Genomic DNA, 16,866 nt, shown 5'->3' with positions numbered 1-16,866 from the left:
CCCGGAAAGAACCTCGATTTTGGAGAGCCAGAAAACTGTGAAAAATTACCCGCTAGCCGGAACTAAGTCTAGAGGAAACGCAACCAAAGCCGGGCCGGGCACAGCACGCTTAAACCGTGCTCCGCGCTGTAGTGGAAATGCGCCATAACATTCACACACTGTTAGCCATCAGGAGCATTTGGGTTTAATTATCTTACCCAATAATACATCAACATGTTGACTGTAGGGCCTGGGATCGAACTCACAACCCTCTGATTGGAAGATGACCGAACTATCTCAAAGTTTTTGATTTAGCTAAATAATTTAAATATATGATGATGACTCCTTCCCAATCTACGTTAACGGGAGAAATACAGTTCGGGCCCAATTACATCATGTGACTGAAACCGAAGTAGTAACACCATTTTGCCAATACTGTTTCGACGCAATTTGTTCTTCCTGGGGGCTTTGAATCAATTGATTAGACTTTGCTGGTCAAAGGTAAAGGTCACGGTGCCCTTACAGAACGTTTATGGCCATTACTCATGTTGTGAAGACATATTGGAAAGACAAGTAAGTAACTGCAACCTCTGCTTGGAAGAGCATAAAACACAAAAAATCATAATTCTAGTTTAAGATATAATGGGTATATTTAATTAATATGTATTTATCCTTTGTCAGTTTCTATATCCCACTACTGTTGTTACTTCTCTGATTTCAGTTGTACTGTAATAAAGACATTCACCAGTAAAGACAGACTTCAAGTGGTTCACTTTCGTTACCATTTGATGTATTGGGATCAAAACAACTACGTACTTGTGTGCGTGTATCTGCTTGTAGCCTGCATGCGTCGACATGCGCGCGCACTGTCCATATATCCATGCCCTCGCTTGCGTCGAGCAGCTCATTACGGTTTGGATCCATGCAGGACTCTGGCACTCCACGGAGAGACGCGCAGGGCAGGTGGTGCTGCTGAGACAGCGCTCAGTCCATCACAGCCCCCCCTCCCCCCGTCCAGTCCCCGCGAGGCAGTGTTGGATTCCTTCAGTGCTCAGTCAGGGATGCGCATCTGGACCTGAGAGGGTCCCGGGGACATTTACGCGTCGAAGTGCTCCGCAGTACCTCTCCCTGTTCCCCACAGAGGAAATACTCGCACCGGTTGAGGACACTTTGGCTTTTTTTTGTACAGAATGGCAGGCGCAGAGTGCCTTCTTAAAACGCCGAGGTAAGAGACTTTATTATCCCAGGATGGAAAAAAGGTCGCCAATGTTAGGAGCGTAATCCCAAACCAAACATCTTAAATCGTACGTTTGATATTCAATAGTGAACTTTATATTTTGTATGTTGCATGTATGGTGCCACTCATATATTCTCAAGCAATGGTGCGATTATTTTTGTGTAGCACCCTTTTTAAACATCATATTCTACATGTGATATTTCCAAAGGCACTGGAATGAGGTGGTTTGACGTGGACGTTATCTCCTGTCAGTGCGAAGTGTGCCAGTTTGTGTTGGGGGGGGGGGGGAAGCGCACCAAAATCCACGCAGAGGGTTGCAGTAAATCCGCTTTCACGGACGACTGCCAGTGTTTGTGCAGTAAACAAGATGTTTCAGCAGCATGCCTGACCTCACTCATACAATGTGGGGCAATGAAGAAAAGTGTTTGAATTATAAATAATCACATTTACAAAGGCATTTACAAAACATGGCACATTTTGTATTATTAGCAGTTGAACTCTTTCCAAAACAGTCACATTGAAAAGTTGCTTGTTTGCGCATCACTACATTTTCCCGCTGGCCTAGAGATATTCAAGCTTTCACAGTAAATCACAGAATTGGACCTGGGCAGTCCTTGAAAGCCAAAATACATTTCATGGGTTAATGGTCTCTGATTGTTGGGTACCTGCGGGCCCCGGGAGCACGAGAGTGCACCTGGCTGTCAGTCAGCAGCGTGTCGTGATGGGAAGGTCGTTACGCGCAAAGATCAGAAGTCGTGCGTGACGAATCCATCCCTGGTCATCTGCAACAAAAAGAAAATTGGCGGAAAGAGCTCCCGATCTGCATGAGCAGCTTTATTTTTCAAATCCTTTCCACTTCATCTTTTGCAACGTCTTTTGTTGCCAGTTTTCTGCATGCATTCAACATAAACACTGCAGAATCGTGCGTGTGCGCGTGTTTGGATTCCTGTTTTGATATGTGTGCCTCGCAGATACAGCAGCCTATTTAAAGCACATCCACTTATCTCCAGTACATCATATTTTTTTCACCCGCTCAGATTAACCAGCCATTTACAGTAAACTCATAATTTCCTGTGACACAATTATTTACATCAGGCATTACTGCAAATAGATCCAGTTGTGTTGATCCCTCTGGGGTTTAAAGATTAAATGCTTTTTAGCTTTGAAATAGGTGGATTACAGTTTTTCTTTTTTAAAACAGCTGCTCCTATTCAAACATGCATCCAGACTCTTTATTTTCCAAATTGATCCTCATTAATGCCATTGCAGATAAGCTTCGATTTGGCTTATCTCAGTGAAAGCATGCACAGAGGATAATGACGCCTTCCCGGGGTTTTGAGTTGCGTTGAGACTCTGAGAGACATTCCCACGTTGTTGAGTAATGTTGTCTTATGCACCAAAGGAAGGTCGTACATTGGGTTGTCATCCTTTTTTCTTCTTCTATAATCCTCTGCTGCCATTGCTGTGAGAGTCAAACGACAGCAAAGTGCATTTTTGCAGACGTGATATCCAGCACAAACTACAATTTGCTGCAACATGCAGTGTGTTTTTTTCTGTGTCCTGAGCCATGAGGAGAGAGAAGACCTCCGTTAAAGAAACCTTGCTACAGTACAATGACTTCTCATAAATAATAATGCTATGAAAGGGTTGTGACTTCCAAAAAGCATTACAAAAGCCCTTTTGCCCTCTTTAATAAATAATGGGAGGTGACACCTTGGTTGGCACTAAATGTTCCCTTTGTCTTAATGGGGGCATTAGGGGCAGTTGTCTGAAATATTGAGTGTTATATTCAGTACGACAAAACCTGGTTAGTCTTTTGGATGGGTGCCACTTCGGTAGAATATCAACACGTGACATGAGACGGCATTGAATATGGATTGTTACCATAGAATCGGAGATACAGGGTCCCACAATTGAATAAAGTTAGACTGTAGCCCTCCTTTACGCACCAGTCAATCCTCAAATTAAATACAGAGCTTAATCCCAGGTCGAATGTTCGTTAGAGGGTCTTGAGCGTGTTTTCTCCTGTGATTGTGATGTTGTTAAATGTTTGTTTTCCTTTGATCATTTCTTAATAGTGTCCTTGTTTGATGTTGCAAATGGAGCTGCTGTGATGCAAGTCAAATGTGACCTAACAAAGTATTATGGTATTGAGATGTGCACCTCCCGTGCACACTTCAGATCCAACACACTGTTTTTTTTTTTTCAAAGAACACTTGACAGGAACTTGCTCTGACAAAGTCGTCTCTTTGCCCTTTCTGCCCCGCAGTAACTTCCAGTCGTCAGCCATGTTTGACGGCTCTGAAACTGTGGAGGTGGGGGGGGGCAGCACGCAGAGCACCGCGGCCTCGTCCATCAGCGCCTGCAAGAAGGTAAAAGAATGAAAGTGTCTATCTCTGTGTGTGTGTCCCCCTGTGTCTTCTTGTCAACCACGTCTTCTTCTTTCTCTCATCATGTGCGTGTGTGCACCTGTCACTCATATCTGCCTCCCCCTCAGTTTATCTGCATAGTTTAATTTCCTCTCGGGGGTGCTCTGACACCCAGAGGTTGTGCAGTGGGAGGAACAGACCTCAGGTCAGCCCAGTAGATTTATCATCCAGCACTGTGAGAGTGACAGGAGGGTAAATAGCAGAGATTATGTGCTGAGGTGGAGGCTGGATTAAATTTCCTTTCAGATTGTGTGTGTGTGTGTGTGTGTGTGTGTGTGTGTGTGTGTGTGTGTGTGTGTGTGTGTGTGTGTGTGTGTGTGTGTGTGTGTGTGTGTGTGTGTGTGTGTGTGTGTGTGTGTGTGTGTGTGTGTGTGTGTGTGTGTGTGTGTGTGTGTGTGTGTGTGTGTGTGTGTGTGTGTGTGTGTGTGTGTGTGTTCCTAATTAGCCGATACCACTCATGATCTTAACTGACTTCCACTCCAGTGTCCTGTAGAGGCACAAGGTGATATCTTTCTCATTGTTGGGCCTCGGGCTCCGCTGACCGCTGTGATATGACATCAGCTGAAGCTACGTCACCTTCACCTGGCTAAAGGCAGGCACAGATGGTCCTACCCTCAGGGTGCAGGCACGACGGCGGGGCATGAATTGTCACTAAAAATACACAGAGAGAACATGCGTAATATCCGTCACATGCCGGAGTAACTGCAGAAAAATGGATCTATAAATAGCATGTGACTGTCATCCCTTAAGTGCCGTGCGTGGGTAGCGCAAACTGTCCTTTTTTATTCTATTTTTACCTTTAAAAATATAAATATTTTGTTTAACTATTAGCAATAGTAGTATTTCTTTTATTTCTATTATTATTATGTTATGAATGTATGTATTTGAATTAAACACATGCACTTGTATTTAAGTGAAGTCAGTCAATTTTTTTTAATTACATTTATTATTTTAGCATTGCTATTATATTAGCTTGTTGTTGTTGTTGATGTTGTTTTTGGATTCTTGCAATGTGGACAATTAAAAAAGACAATGGTATAAAAGGAATATATACCGTATGATCAAACCCTTGCAGTGTGGTAACCATCAAGGGAATCTTTAAAATGCACTTTTGTTAATAAATTATCATTGTAATTAAGAAGCTATTAAAATAAGTGAAATCGATAGTTAACGGCAAATGATTGTGTCAGTGAAGCAGTCCCTCCGTCATTAACAAAGGCAGCTCAATGACTCTTGGTTTCGTCCTGAGGGCTTCATTAAAGTGTCCCTCCAGGGAGGAGGCAGCCACCGTCCCATACACACTGTGCAGCGTCTGGTTAGCTGACAGATTGTTGATCCAAGGACACTTGCCGTGGAAAAGAAGGTCCTGGAGAAAGGCCCATTCATCCCAGTAACCAGAGAGGGAACACAGATGAAAATGGATATGTGACTAAGCGAGTGTGTGTTAGTCGTAACTTAAAACCAGTTGCTGTGTAGAGCGGGATAAGTTAGGCAAAACATGCACGAAACCCAATATTTGCATTATTATTCTCTTGAACATCCTGCAAGCATGACTCCTTCTTACTAGTGAGCACCGTACAGTGAGTCACGCAGCTTTCTAAACAAGAGAGCAATTATAATGTTTTAAAACACACCTGCTGTTAAACACTAAGACACTTCAGGGGATTTCTGCAAAAAGGTGACCTGACTAACCCGGGTCACTTTGTTTTAATTACATCACATTACATGTTACTTGTTAGACGCTTTTATCGAAAGCAACTTACATACTCAACACTGTTGGCAATCCCCACAGGAGCAATTTGGGGTGAAGTGTCTCAGGGACACAACGACATGCTGACTGCAGTGGGGTTTGAACCTGTGACCCCCTGATCCGAGCACCACCGCACAACCCACTGCGCCACACAATTGCGGTACAAAGCAAGGGCTTGCACTTTTTGGTTTGCACCAACCCAGCTATTTAAAGGATGGATATAACACCACCGCACAACCCACTGCGCCACACGCCGCCCCAATTCTCACACACTTTATCTATAAAGTCTAAACAACACTTGTAAGTTGCTTTGGATAAAAGTGTCTAACATGTCATATAATGTGACACTTCATCCTACTCCTTAAAACATCTGTATATTAAGGATTATAATACTTTTGTTGTTTCCCCTAAAACTAGTCATTTATTTTTGTGTCTCAAGAAAAACACTGGAGACAGGAGCTTCTGATTCGAGTGTTCAATCGCAGTATGTCCCCTCATTTATTTATTTATTTAGGATGCATAATAGTTCTCTCTGCAGCTGGTTCGTCATGTTCTGGTTTCTCCATGTTTTTGCACTTCTTGGAAATCCAGCAGTGGTTTGAGAATACACAAATATGTACAGTATGTGCTGAAGAGAAGTATGCATGAGAGGATGCCTCATGCAGACTCAGATAAACATGGTCACTAAACACCACTCAGCAGATAAAATACACACATTCATGTACTACGCTTTAGGGTTACATTTCTTAAACATTTAAACGACCCTTTAAAGGTCCCCTATTATAATGTTTTTCATCAATATATTATAGGTCTCAGATATATACAGAACATGTCTCTGAAGTGTTGGCTCCAAACACCAAACACATCATTGCAGCATTACCCATAATCCCCTCTGTTTCAGCCCTGTTTCAAAAGTGCTGATTCTGTGTCTGTTACTTTAGATGAAAATAAGGAGCCCCTCCCCACGCCCCTCTGAGAGACATTTGGTTAAAAATAACACAATAGGCGTACTTAGTTCCCACTTAGTTCTGATGAACTAAGTACTGGGAAGTACTAAGTAAAGAGCAGATCGCATTCAAATCCCTGAGGGAGGATTAGTCAAATGAAGCCGCTGACGTCACTTCGTCTTCTTCTGCTTTCTCCCATGTTTTTTTTTGTGTTGCCATAAATTAATCTCTCTCCGTTGGTGCGAGGGGGCTAATGCTAATGCTAATAATGCTAATGCCAGCAAATACAATGGCGGCTTCACAAAACTTGTCAGAGTTTCACAGGGCGTGGTTTGCAATCCGGCCAGCCAATCAGAAATTGGAACTTTTTTCTCCCATGAAAGTACCTGCTCTGTAGAACTAGAACTAGAACTAATTTCTAGTTCCAGATTTTTTGGGTGTGAACGCAACATTTCAAGAACTATCGGGACTATCCTGGGAAAAGTACTCCGGTGTGAAAGCGCCTATTGGTGCTTTAGGAGGAGATTCAGGTGATAAGGTGGGGGGGGGGGGGGTTACCTTGGTTGCTGATTGGCTAATGGTTACACAAGCCAAAATCTGATCAGCTCATTTTCAGACAGGTTTTTATAGAAATGGATCAGGACAAAAAGAGAGAGAATCTTTGTTCCTGAAACTTTCAGAGTCTCTTTACACAGAGGGGACACATGTTGATGTAGAAGAGACATGAAGAAGAGGGGACACATGTTGATGTAGAAGAGACATGAAGAAGAGGGGACACATGTTGATGTAGAAGAGACATGAAGAAGAGGGGGCACATGTTGATGTAGAAGAGACATGAAGAAGAGGGGACACATGTTGATGTAGAAGAGACATGGAGAAGAAGGGACACATGTTGATGTAGAAGAGACATGAACAAGTGGATTTTGCATAATGGGTGACCTTTAATACCTCATCTGTATCACCTTCTCTCACTGTGGGGTGATCTCCTGTACTGATCATTGGTCTGTGTGCAGGTGCTGTGCAGTAACAGCATGATGGACTCCCCGGAGTTCTGGCTGAGGAACGAGAAGGCTCTGTGCCGACTGGGCCTGCTGGACGAGGACACGGAGGGCAGCTGCACCATGGTGAGTGAGCATACGGTGCACCAGGAAACACTTGCTCCCTTATGGCAACAAATAATGGAGCAACTCATCTAGTGTAGAGTCTGAAAGCTGCAGGAGGCGCGCTTGTGGCTTGAAATGACAGCGAGGAATGAATATAAAGACAGAGATGATTGAAAACATTCTTCACTCTGTGTCTTTTGGATTGCTTCTGGGCGTGGAGGTGGTGAAAATGTTTTTTGCAGCAGGTTGATGGTGCTCCTTCGCTGCTTGAGAGTAGCCAGTTCTTGAAGGTCTGGTGTGTCACTATGTGTGCTGAGGAAATGTTTTTAGGATAATCAATAGCCACTTGCATTATAGAGTCAACTGTTACATCTCACATGCAATCATTCCTGATTAGAGACTCTCTAGTGTGGTGGTAGACGAGTGAAAACGTGCTACAACAGCCTTAAACACTAAAATGTAAGTTTCATTGGCTTCTTTTAATGTGATCGCGTGATTATAGGTTAGTATTCTCTTCTTAGTTTAGATTAGCTAAGGCCTGCGTAAGCAATAAACATGACAGTCATATGCCTATCTCCCTAGGGGCTGTGTCATCATGTTAATCGTTGAACATAGCTATCGTATGTTCAACACAGTGTCTCATGAGCTCCTTCTAAGTAATCATACATCCGGTTAGGTACACAGTTACAGTTAGGCCTTTGTTATCATGTGCTACTCTGATACAGAAAAGAGTACATTCAGTATTTTCCCAAAAGAATCGCTGTTTGCACCTGTCGGCCACCGTACGGTAGACTTCTGAAAACACTGTGGTAGAAACGGCATGTTGATACAATGGTGCAAATTACTTGTTGACTTTTTTGATTGACCAGCTTTTGCTCTAAAGAAACCTTAGAGAAATCTGCTTCAAGTTATAGGCATCCCAAAAAGGGGAAAACACCTTCTTAGGTATATTATCCTGAGTGCCTTGACTTTACAGAAAATGTTACCTCTAACTGTACGTCCACACAGCAGCTTTGAAAAAATCTTGAAAATCTTAGAGCTGGGCGTGTCTGAGAGCTTGGGGATTTTTGCGAGCAACGCGACCAAGAACCAATCACATGAATATCCCGCCCCCGACATACAAAGCAAAAAACCATGTATGAGATTAATGTCTATGGTGCTATTTTATGCTACATTCCATGCTGGCTAAAGATACTGTCTATGCTTGCTAGCAATGTTTAAACAAAGTAAAATGGATATAAAATCCCCAAACAGGTGAAAACCTACCAGTTTGACCCACTGTCTCTGCCACCTCCCTCCATGCCTGGTTCCTCCGGTTTGTATCCCGGTAAATAGTTCTGGTCGTAAAGAACCGGGTGATTTGCTACCGTAATTTCTCGTTTGGAATATGAGGAAATGAACTGCGGTCTGTCTCTCCCAGCTTGCACGCGGTTTGATTGGCTAGCGCTTGTACTGTCAGATTTGCATAAACGGGATTTGATTGGCTGACGCTTCCAGCTCAGATTCAAAAGTTGAACATTGCTCAACTTTTGAATCCTGAAAATCCTGAAATACTGGAAATCTTCGCTTTGCTTCCCACAATGCAGTTCGGCGAAAAGCGAGGCAAAGGGAAGTCATCCCCATTCAAAGTCAATGGGCAGAGAAGCGTTGGAAGATTTTTTAAAAGCTGCTGTGTGGACGTACCGTAATGCTGAGAACACTGCTGTCTTTGTTGCTAGCTCTCTGAATGCTTGTGTTGTGCCGTCTTGAAGATGCGTTGGCAGAACACATTTGAATAATATCATTTCTCATCACTTTGCTGGTTGCAATAAACCAAAGGAGTCTTTTTCAAGTAGATGTTATGGAAGATGCAATTTCATTCTGCTGAAAGATTGTGAAAAGATCCATTTTGTCTCAGCAGGCAATTTATTATTGGAAGATTGTTTGTTGTGGTTTATTTGTGTCACTAATAACCATCGTCTCTGCTGTAATACAAACTCTGAAATATTTCCATAGCTTGACTTTCTGCTTTGATTTTGAGAACTCTTGTTGGACTTACGTTTCTGGACTCTCAGCATGAAGACGTGCATGTCGTCTCGACCTCACATGGACTTTCCAATTCGTGCCGCAGATTTGTTTGTTGGTTGACAGGAAACTACAAAGATTTGTTATCGTGGTTGTTAATGAGCCATATTCAGGCTCTCGTCGCCTTCTGCTCGATGCGTGCTGAGATAGATTTAGCACAGATGGAAATCTTCAGACACTGTGACACGATTATAATTGTTATTTGAGCTGACATGGGGGGGCAGACTCTGGCACATACTGTAATTAGATTTTACAAATGTAACTGTTGAGATGATATCTGTAACCATTCAATTCCTATATACTGTCGCTTCATGAACACTGATTCACACAATGTGTTGGAGAGAAACTCCCTCTTGTATGTTTGCCTTTGCAGACCATTTACATGCACAGAAACCTATATAACACACTACAGGAAAGATAAAAAAAAAAATAATAATAATAACAAGATACAACTTTATTTATCCCGAAGGAAATTGTTTTGCCAGAGTTACAAAAATACAATAAACACAGCAGCATAATAATAAAACTGTACCCTAAAAGTGCAGTAAGAGAGCAATTCAATATCTACAGGAAACCTGAAACATAGACGGTCAGTCACATAATTAATGTAAATATTACCAGTATTTAGTAATGCAAAAGAAAACGTAGTGGCAGTTACGCAATGGGACCTCTTTAAAACAAAGGAGAATATACTGTAATTGGCTTTTAAAAAACATAAGGAATGAAGTTACAGACAAAAAATGTTGTTATGATTGTCCGGACTGTTTAAAGCTCCCATGTCATGGCCATTTCTACTGATCACATTTCCATTGTTGAGCTCTACTAGAATAAATGTATATTGTGCAATTTTCCAAACTCACATTAGTTTCTCATCCAGCATCTCTGTATAGTATGTGTATTCACTCTCTGTCCTACACGGCTTGTTGGAGCTCCTGCCCCCGCCCCCCCTCCCTATGAGCCCAGTGTGCTCTGATTGGTCGGGACGTTGCAAGGTTCGTTGCTGCTGTGAGCTGCTGCGAGGAACGGACAGGTTTCCGGGGCGGCGATACAGCGAGAACAAGCGAAACTCATCCTGAGCACACACAAACACTCACAGCCGAAGTGAAAACAATGAGTGTGGCTTGGTATTGAGTAAGAAAAAGGTTTCTAACGCTGTGAGAATGGGTCTGCGGAGAGCATCTCTCCACGATCCCAACTCGTCTATTACCAACCAGGGAGCTCTATGCAAGTCAATGGGACTCCCTGTTAGTTAGCCAAGGGATCCTGTTGTGTGAGGTCCATTTGGGCCAATCCGGTCATTTGTTGTTGATTTGGGTGTTCACACGTCACAGAACCCAGGAAGCAAACAATGGAAAAAGAGAAATCTCCAACGAGGCGTTCTGGGGCAGCATAGACAGGTCTTTTCTGTGTTAGAGTTTTACTACTACAGGGTGTACTTTGAGGGTTTGTGACTGCAGACCGTTTACATGCAGAAAAACCTTCATAACACACAAGGGGACGGGTAATAACCAGAAAAGCATGACCTGGGACCTTTAAAGTACTACTTGGTCTTTTAGCAAGGATTTAAAAATACATCAAGAGAGAAAGCTTAAAAAAAAAAGAGAAAGGCTTTTAGCTCCAGAGGACACACACGCTTAATCCTCACTGTCGCCCAAATCTAATGTGCCACCTTTGATCACTCACTCATTGTTAATTGCAAGTTAAGCATGAATAACATTCAAGATTTCCATCTGTCAGGCGCTCCAAGGCAGGGCTTTTTTTTTGGGAGTGACATCAGCTGTTTTTTCCTTTAAAAACTGCATGACGTATCTTAACACTGCAGGATTTTTTTTTTATAGGCGAGAAGAAATAGCATCATCAGAATTTCTGAAAATGAATGAAATATATACCCACGCTTCAGTGATAGCCGAGCAAGCCTGATTCTCCTTCCCTCGGGGTGTAATCAGTTGTGTCACCTTAAGCTGCGAAATATCTCGTCTCTTTGACATTTCTTGGGTTTTTCTGAAATGACACCTCCACAGTCTGAGCAGTGCTATCTGTGACCTCGCTGATCAGAGCCTCAGCTCAGTGATCCGCGTTTAATTATAAGAGCAGGGGGGTCAGCTCACAGAGTCATGGTCCTTAAATAAATCTTCCCAAGCAGTGATGCTGAAACAAGAAGCCATTATCTGTTTCTCTGCAGACTTAAAGCAATGAACCGCCATTACATGTGCACACAGCGATCAAACATAGCATGGTTTTGAAGCCTTATATAAAATAAGCCGTTCAAACCTGGTTCTGTTTGTCCTTTCAAAAACATTATCTAAGTAAAAGTACACACAGTTTTGCTTTATATTCCCATTCCACTGCGTAATACATGTTTTAAAGCATTACCAAGGTAACCGTAATAGCAGTAATTTGGCAAGAGCGGTGGTCTCACACACTTGTGTCTCACTTTGTAAGTGTGAGTGTTAAATGTTCCTGAAGTCTTCAGACACCAGCTGCATCGACCGGGACGAGACGTCCACAGAACAGCTGTGCATTTTATCAGTGTTTACTTAAAGATATTCAGATACGGCAGCTCCCAGTGTATTCTGATGGGAAAAACAAAACACTTTATACAGTTCAGTGTGTTGTCTGAGGGGAAACGCTCTGTGCATCTGTCATTAGATAGAGCACTGTGAAGATTCATGTATTTTCAACATGACTCATGTCCCCCATGTGTTTGGTCATGTGCATGTGTGCATTTGTGTATCTATCTCTGTCTGTCTACAGCCAATCTCACATACTACTTAACCCATCCGCCTATATGTGTTTGTTTTTTTATTAACAATATTCATGCTGTCATTGACTGGTCACTCCAACAACTGTTTCATTTTGACTTTTGTTTCCACTAGTGATAATGAATGATTCCTGTCCAAATCTGCATGCATAGGAAACAAATAGTATACCTGATTTGTTTTCCATCCTCTCAAATATGCACTGGGCATATGTACACATACATGGGCAGTGTGTAGTGTGTGTGTAAGAAGTGTGTGAGAGCGAGAGATGTTGGCGATAGCAGCACAGGGAAAGGTTAGCAGTGTCTAGTGGCAGGAAATCAGTTTGGACATGAATAAGTACTGCAACTCCTCAAAACCCAAGGAGTTGTGTATTTCTTATCTCCTTTTATACCTCCTATCAATACATATTATGTTCATCACTGTCACAACAAACAGACCAAACTGTTTATCTCAGACCGCAAGCCGTGGCCGCCACAGGATAGTCACACAATTATTGAACATAGCTACTCATTTAAAAAAGAAAAAGTGCAATAGAGTAGGCCTTATTAAATGTGTCCCATTTAGAAAAAGGAACCAACTGGCTTCCCAGAAATACACCCTCCAAGTGTAAACGAACAAACGGTTCTTGAGATGGTACATGTTCTCTTGTGCAAATAAACACATCAATCAATCAATCAATCAATCAATCAATCAATCAATCAATCAATCAATCAATGTTTATTTATATAGCTCAATATCAAACATGTTACATTTGTCTCAGTGGACTTCACAGTTTGTACAGAATATCAGTATGACAATACGACACCCTCTGTCCTTCGACCCTCTGTCCTTAGACCCTCTGTCCTTAGACCCTCTGTCCTTAGACCCTCACATCGTACAAGGAAAAACTTCCAGAGAAACCCCACAGTTTAAAGGGGAACATGGGAGAAACCTCAGGGAGAGCAACAGAGGAGGGATCCCTCTCCCAGGACGGACAGAGGTGCAATAGATGCCGTGTGTAAATCGAAGAGATAATACATTTACAACATAGGTAGAACGAATGTTTGGAAATGCATGTGTGTATAATAGGAAGATGAATCCACGACTCAAGATCCAGGGCTCAGGACCACAGCAACAGGATCATCCATGACTCGGGATCCCGGCATATATAGACACCACAAAGAAAGACATTTGGGGAAGCTGGGTTAATCGGAACATGAGAGTACACAGGTACAGAGAGAAGGAAGAAGTAAGATGTCCCCCGACAAACTAAGCCTATAGCAGCAAAACTAGAGGCTGAATCATTGTTCTCATTTGTTACCATTCTCTTTGTTTGCTATTTTTCAGAACATTTTGAACAAATAGCAATTTCAAAAAGTAGTGGGGACATTTCCCCCGGGATAAATGGGAGGGAGAGTCTAATCCTAACTGCTTGAAGAAACATAACAGCAGTGGTGATAAGGTCGCACCAGGCAGATATTTGCAGTTTTTTACTTGCTTTTCGTGACGAGAGACTTGAAACGTCACTTTCTGCCAACTCCTACCTGAGTGTCTGATTATGCAGACAGTTTTTTTGATCTCCATTGTTCTTTTGAGAAATGCACGACCAAAGCTGCTCCATCTTTCAGTTTTTGTTTGAGTCAGACAGTGGTCGTTTGTTTTCTTGACTTCCTGTGCGAGCAGATGGCCCGTCCTCCCTCAGCGTCGCTCTCGGACTCTCGTGACGGATCGCTGCTCCGACTCTCGATCCTCCGTTGGCGTTTTTTCGCAGCCGATCAATCAAACGGCACCGTAGGAACGATGACACTGTGAGGAATACATTCTGATGTGCTGGACTGAACTGTACAGAGAGGCAGGAAGGAGGAGTGTGAAAACTGAGAGGAACGTTAAGAAGAAGACGATGAGACGATAGAGGTTTCTCAATACTCTCATTTCCCCTCCTCGACTCCTTTGCTCGACTCCTATCCTCGTGTCTTAGTCCCGCCCACAGGAGATGCGAGCGGAGGACTGAGGAGGGGAACCGAGGAGAGAGGAGGGGAAGCAGCAGGCGGTTAGAGAAATGAGAACTCCTCTCCTCTGAGCGGTCATTTTAAAGAGACGTCCATCAATGATGACAGGAGGCACAGCAGCCCTCTGTCTGATGGACAGATGTGTTCATGACCACTTATATATTTACTTTGATTCATTCACAGTGCCGTATAATGAGACAACAACAGGCTACAGATGCGGACATATACACACACATATATTTATATAAATATATACAATTTCAGAATCAAACAAGTACGAGAGCACTCTCATAATAACGAAAGACAATCGGAGACTGGATATATCCCCCAGATACAGATATTAATTTCATGATGATAAACTTTGTGGAACAATTATGAAAAAATGTGAATGGAAGTGGCGACGGAAAACTGACACAAAACAACAACAAACTTTTGCCGAGCCAATTGGAGAGTTTCATCAGCAGCACGGGGTAAAAACCACCAATCAGCGCTCAGCTCGAGATACCAGCGAGTCGTTTCCCATCAAGCATTTAGCTTCCGCAGCCCGTGGAGAGGAACTGCGCCGCCTCGCCGCGCCTCGCTTTCAAGGCCGCGGGCGTCTTTGTCCCGCGAGATTTCAACGTCTCATGTGAGCGAGCCTCCAGAGCAAGTCGGACAAAATGACTAACCATCATGCAACGCACGAGCAAGACGTTGATCGAAATTGCGCAGGTCTCGCTTGTCTCAAACAAGCCCTACTGTCTATAAATTAGAGTATTGAGAAAACTCTTATGCAGATTGAGAGGCAAAACATTGGAAACTCTGTCAGCGGAAAGTGAAAAAGACCAAAGCGTAGTGAGGGGAGGAATTATCTTTTTGATGACTTAGCCTTTTTATTTCAGCTTTAATGGACCAACGCAATTATAGTATTGAATTGGATTTGGCTAAAGGTTAAAAGAAGACTGCTCTGATTTCATTGGAAGCTGACTATAAAACTCCACATTAAACCAAATGAATCCGTTGGGCTGAGTTCTCTAAGAAATGTGTGTTTGAGGGTGAAAATGATCTGTTTTACAGAAACAGCCCTAAATAGTGAGGGGACAGGGCCAAAAGAAATGCGAGCTAAATAAAAGATAAAAGCTTTGAATTAGCTGCGTTTCGCTCCATCACCTCTGGCTGCAAGCTGCTGTCACCTTTGATCACTCGTGTTTTAATGCATGAAGTCTCAGAGAAGAGTCATGTTGCTGTGATAGTCACACTGCATTTCATCACAGCCCTCAGAGATTTGACAGCGTGTGCATTTTAAAGGTGAACGCGGCATCTTATACGTTTTTTTTTTCTTTTCTTGCATGACTACTATTTGCATAATCTCTGTGCGGTTCTTTCTATAGATCTGTGTTTTAAGCCGATGTGACACTGATAACACATTATGCCTGGAAAGAGGGTTATCTTGGGGCAATAAAAGGCGTTTTACCCCTCAAAAAGAAATGGAAACAGATTATTAACCTGGTGCTGCTCTTTCACCAACAGTCATCACCACACCACAGAGAGGCAGTGACGACGTGTTAGGATTTTAAACCTAGAAGTTAGAAGTTAATAATAATACATTTGATTTATAAAGCACCTTTCATTGCTAACAGAAATCCCAAGGTGCTACAGGAGGCATAATAAAAACAAACAAAAGTTTAATCGATAATTGCTTCGTGCCCAACTCACATGTTTGCTTCCCTTTCTTTAAAACACATGCTTAGCCAAATCAGAGAGTTGGTGGTTTTTCTTTTTGTCGTTGCTTTTAATTGAAACTGAGCCGTTGTGTTCATCAGTAAAGTGGAACTTGTGTGAACTATTCAGATCTTAAACCGCACTGTAACTTTTTATTCATGTAATTTTTCTTTTAATGTTTATTTGATTATCTTTTCTTTTTCATGACTGTTTTTAAATGCCTTTGTCTGAATGTCTTTTCAGGTGCTATATAAATAAACTTGCCCTCCTCACATTATGCGCTTTTTACACAGAAAGACATTCTGGTTTTAAGCTTGATATCTGTCCGCCTGCTTAGAATCTGAAACCCTGCAGGAGAAATTCATTCATCACTGGATTAAAACACTTCAGCCTGGTGTAGTGAGTCATGTCCTGACCCGTCCTCTTCCCGGACCAGAGAGAGGGAGAGCAGAATAAATACGCTGTCAGCTGAGGCGCTGATTTACAGCAGGATCAGAGCAGGAAGACAACTCTCCGTTACTTCAGACTGTCCATTTGACATGATGAGAAACCCCAGTTTTCAATGCAGGTCTGTGCTTTAAAAATGTGCTTTATAAGGACATAAAGGGGTAATTTACATATCCCCAAACCAGGCTCGGGGACTAACGGATTACATGTAAACAGATGAAGTAATCAGGATGTAGAAACAGGTAACTTTATTCCCTTACGCCTCGTCCACACAGCAGCTTTGAAAAAATCTTGAAAATCGTGGAGGTGGGCGTGTCTGAAAGCTTGGGGATTTTTTGCGACCAACAACCAATCACACGAATCTCCCGCCCCCGACATACAAAGCAAAAACCCTGGAGATTTTATGCAAGCAATATATATATATATAAAATCCCCAAACAGGCGAAAACCTACCAGTTT

At 42.5% G+C, this 16,866-nt stretch overlaps 1 protein-coding gene across 5 annotated transcripts in view; it reads left to right on the top strand.

The window, feature by feature from the left end:
* sphkap (SPHK1 interactor, AKAP domain containing) overlaps window positions 1-16,866 on the top strand; it is a 181,079-nt gene that overhangs the window by 134,790 nt on the left and 29,423 nt on the right. For 4 of the 5 annotated variants that reach the window (XM_079674369.1, XM_079674371.1, XM_079674367.1 and 1 more), the window contains exons 3-4: window positions 3,486-3,588; window positions 7,356-7,466. In XM_079674369.1, coding sequence (XP_079530495.1) covers window positions 3,486-3,588; window positions 7,356-7,466 — 214 coding nt within the window. Of the gene's footprint in view, window positions 1-881; window positions 1,205-3,485; window positions 3,589-7,355; window positions 7,467-16,866 lie in introns of those variants that run through there. The other variant, XM_079674368.1, reaches the window with a different exon arrangement.

The sequence above is a fragment of the Notothenia rossii genome (assembly GCF_949606895.1).
Source record: "Notothenia rossii genome assembly, chromosome: 4".
Lineage (NCBI taxonomy): Eukaryota > Metazoa > Chordata > Actinopteri > Perciformes > Nototheniidae > Notothenia > Notothenia rossii.
This window is presented reverse-complemented; position numbering and strand designations above follow the sequence as displayed.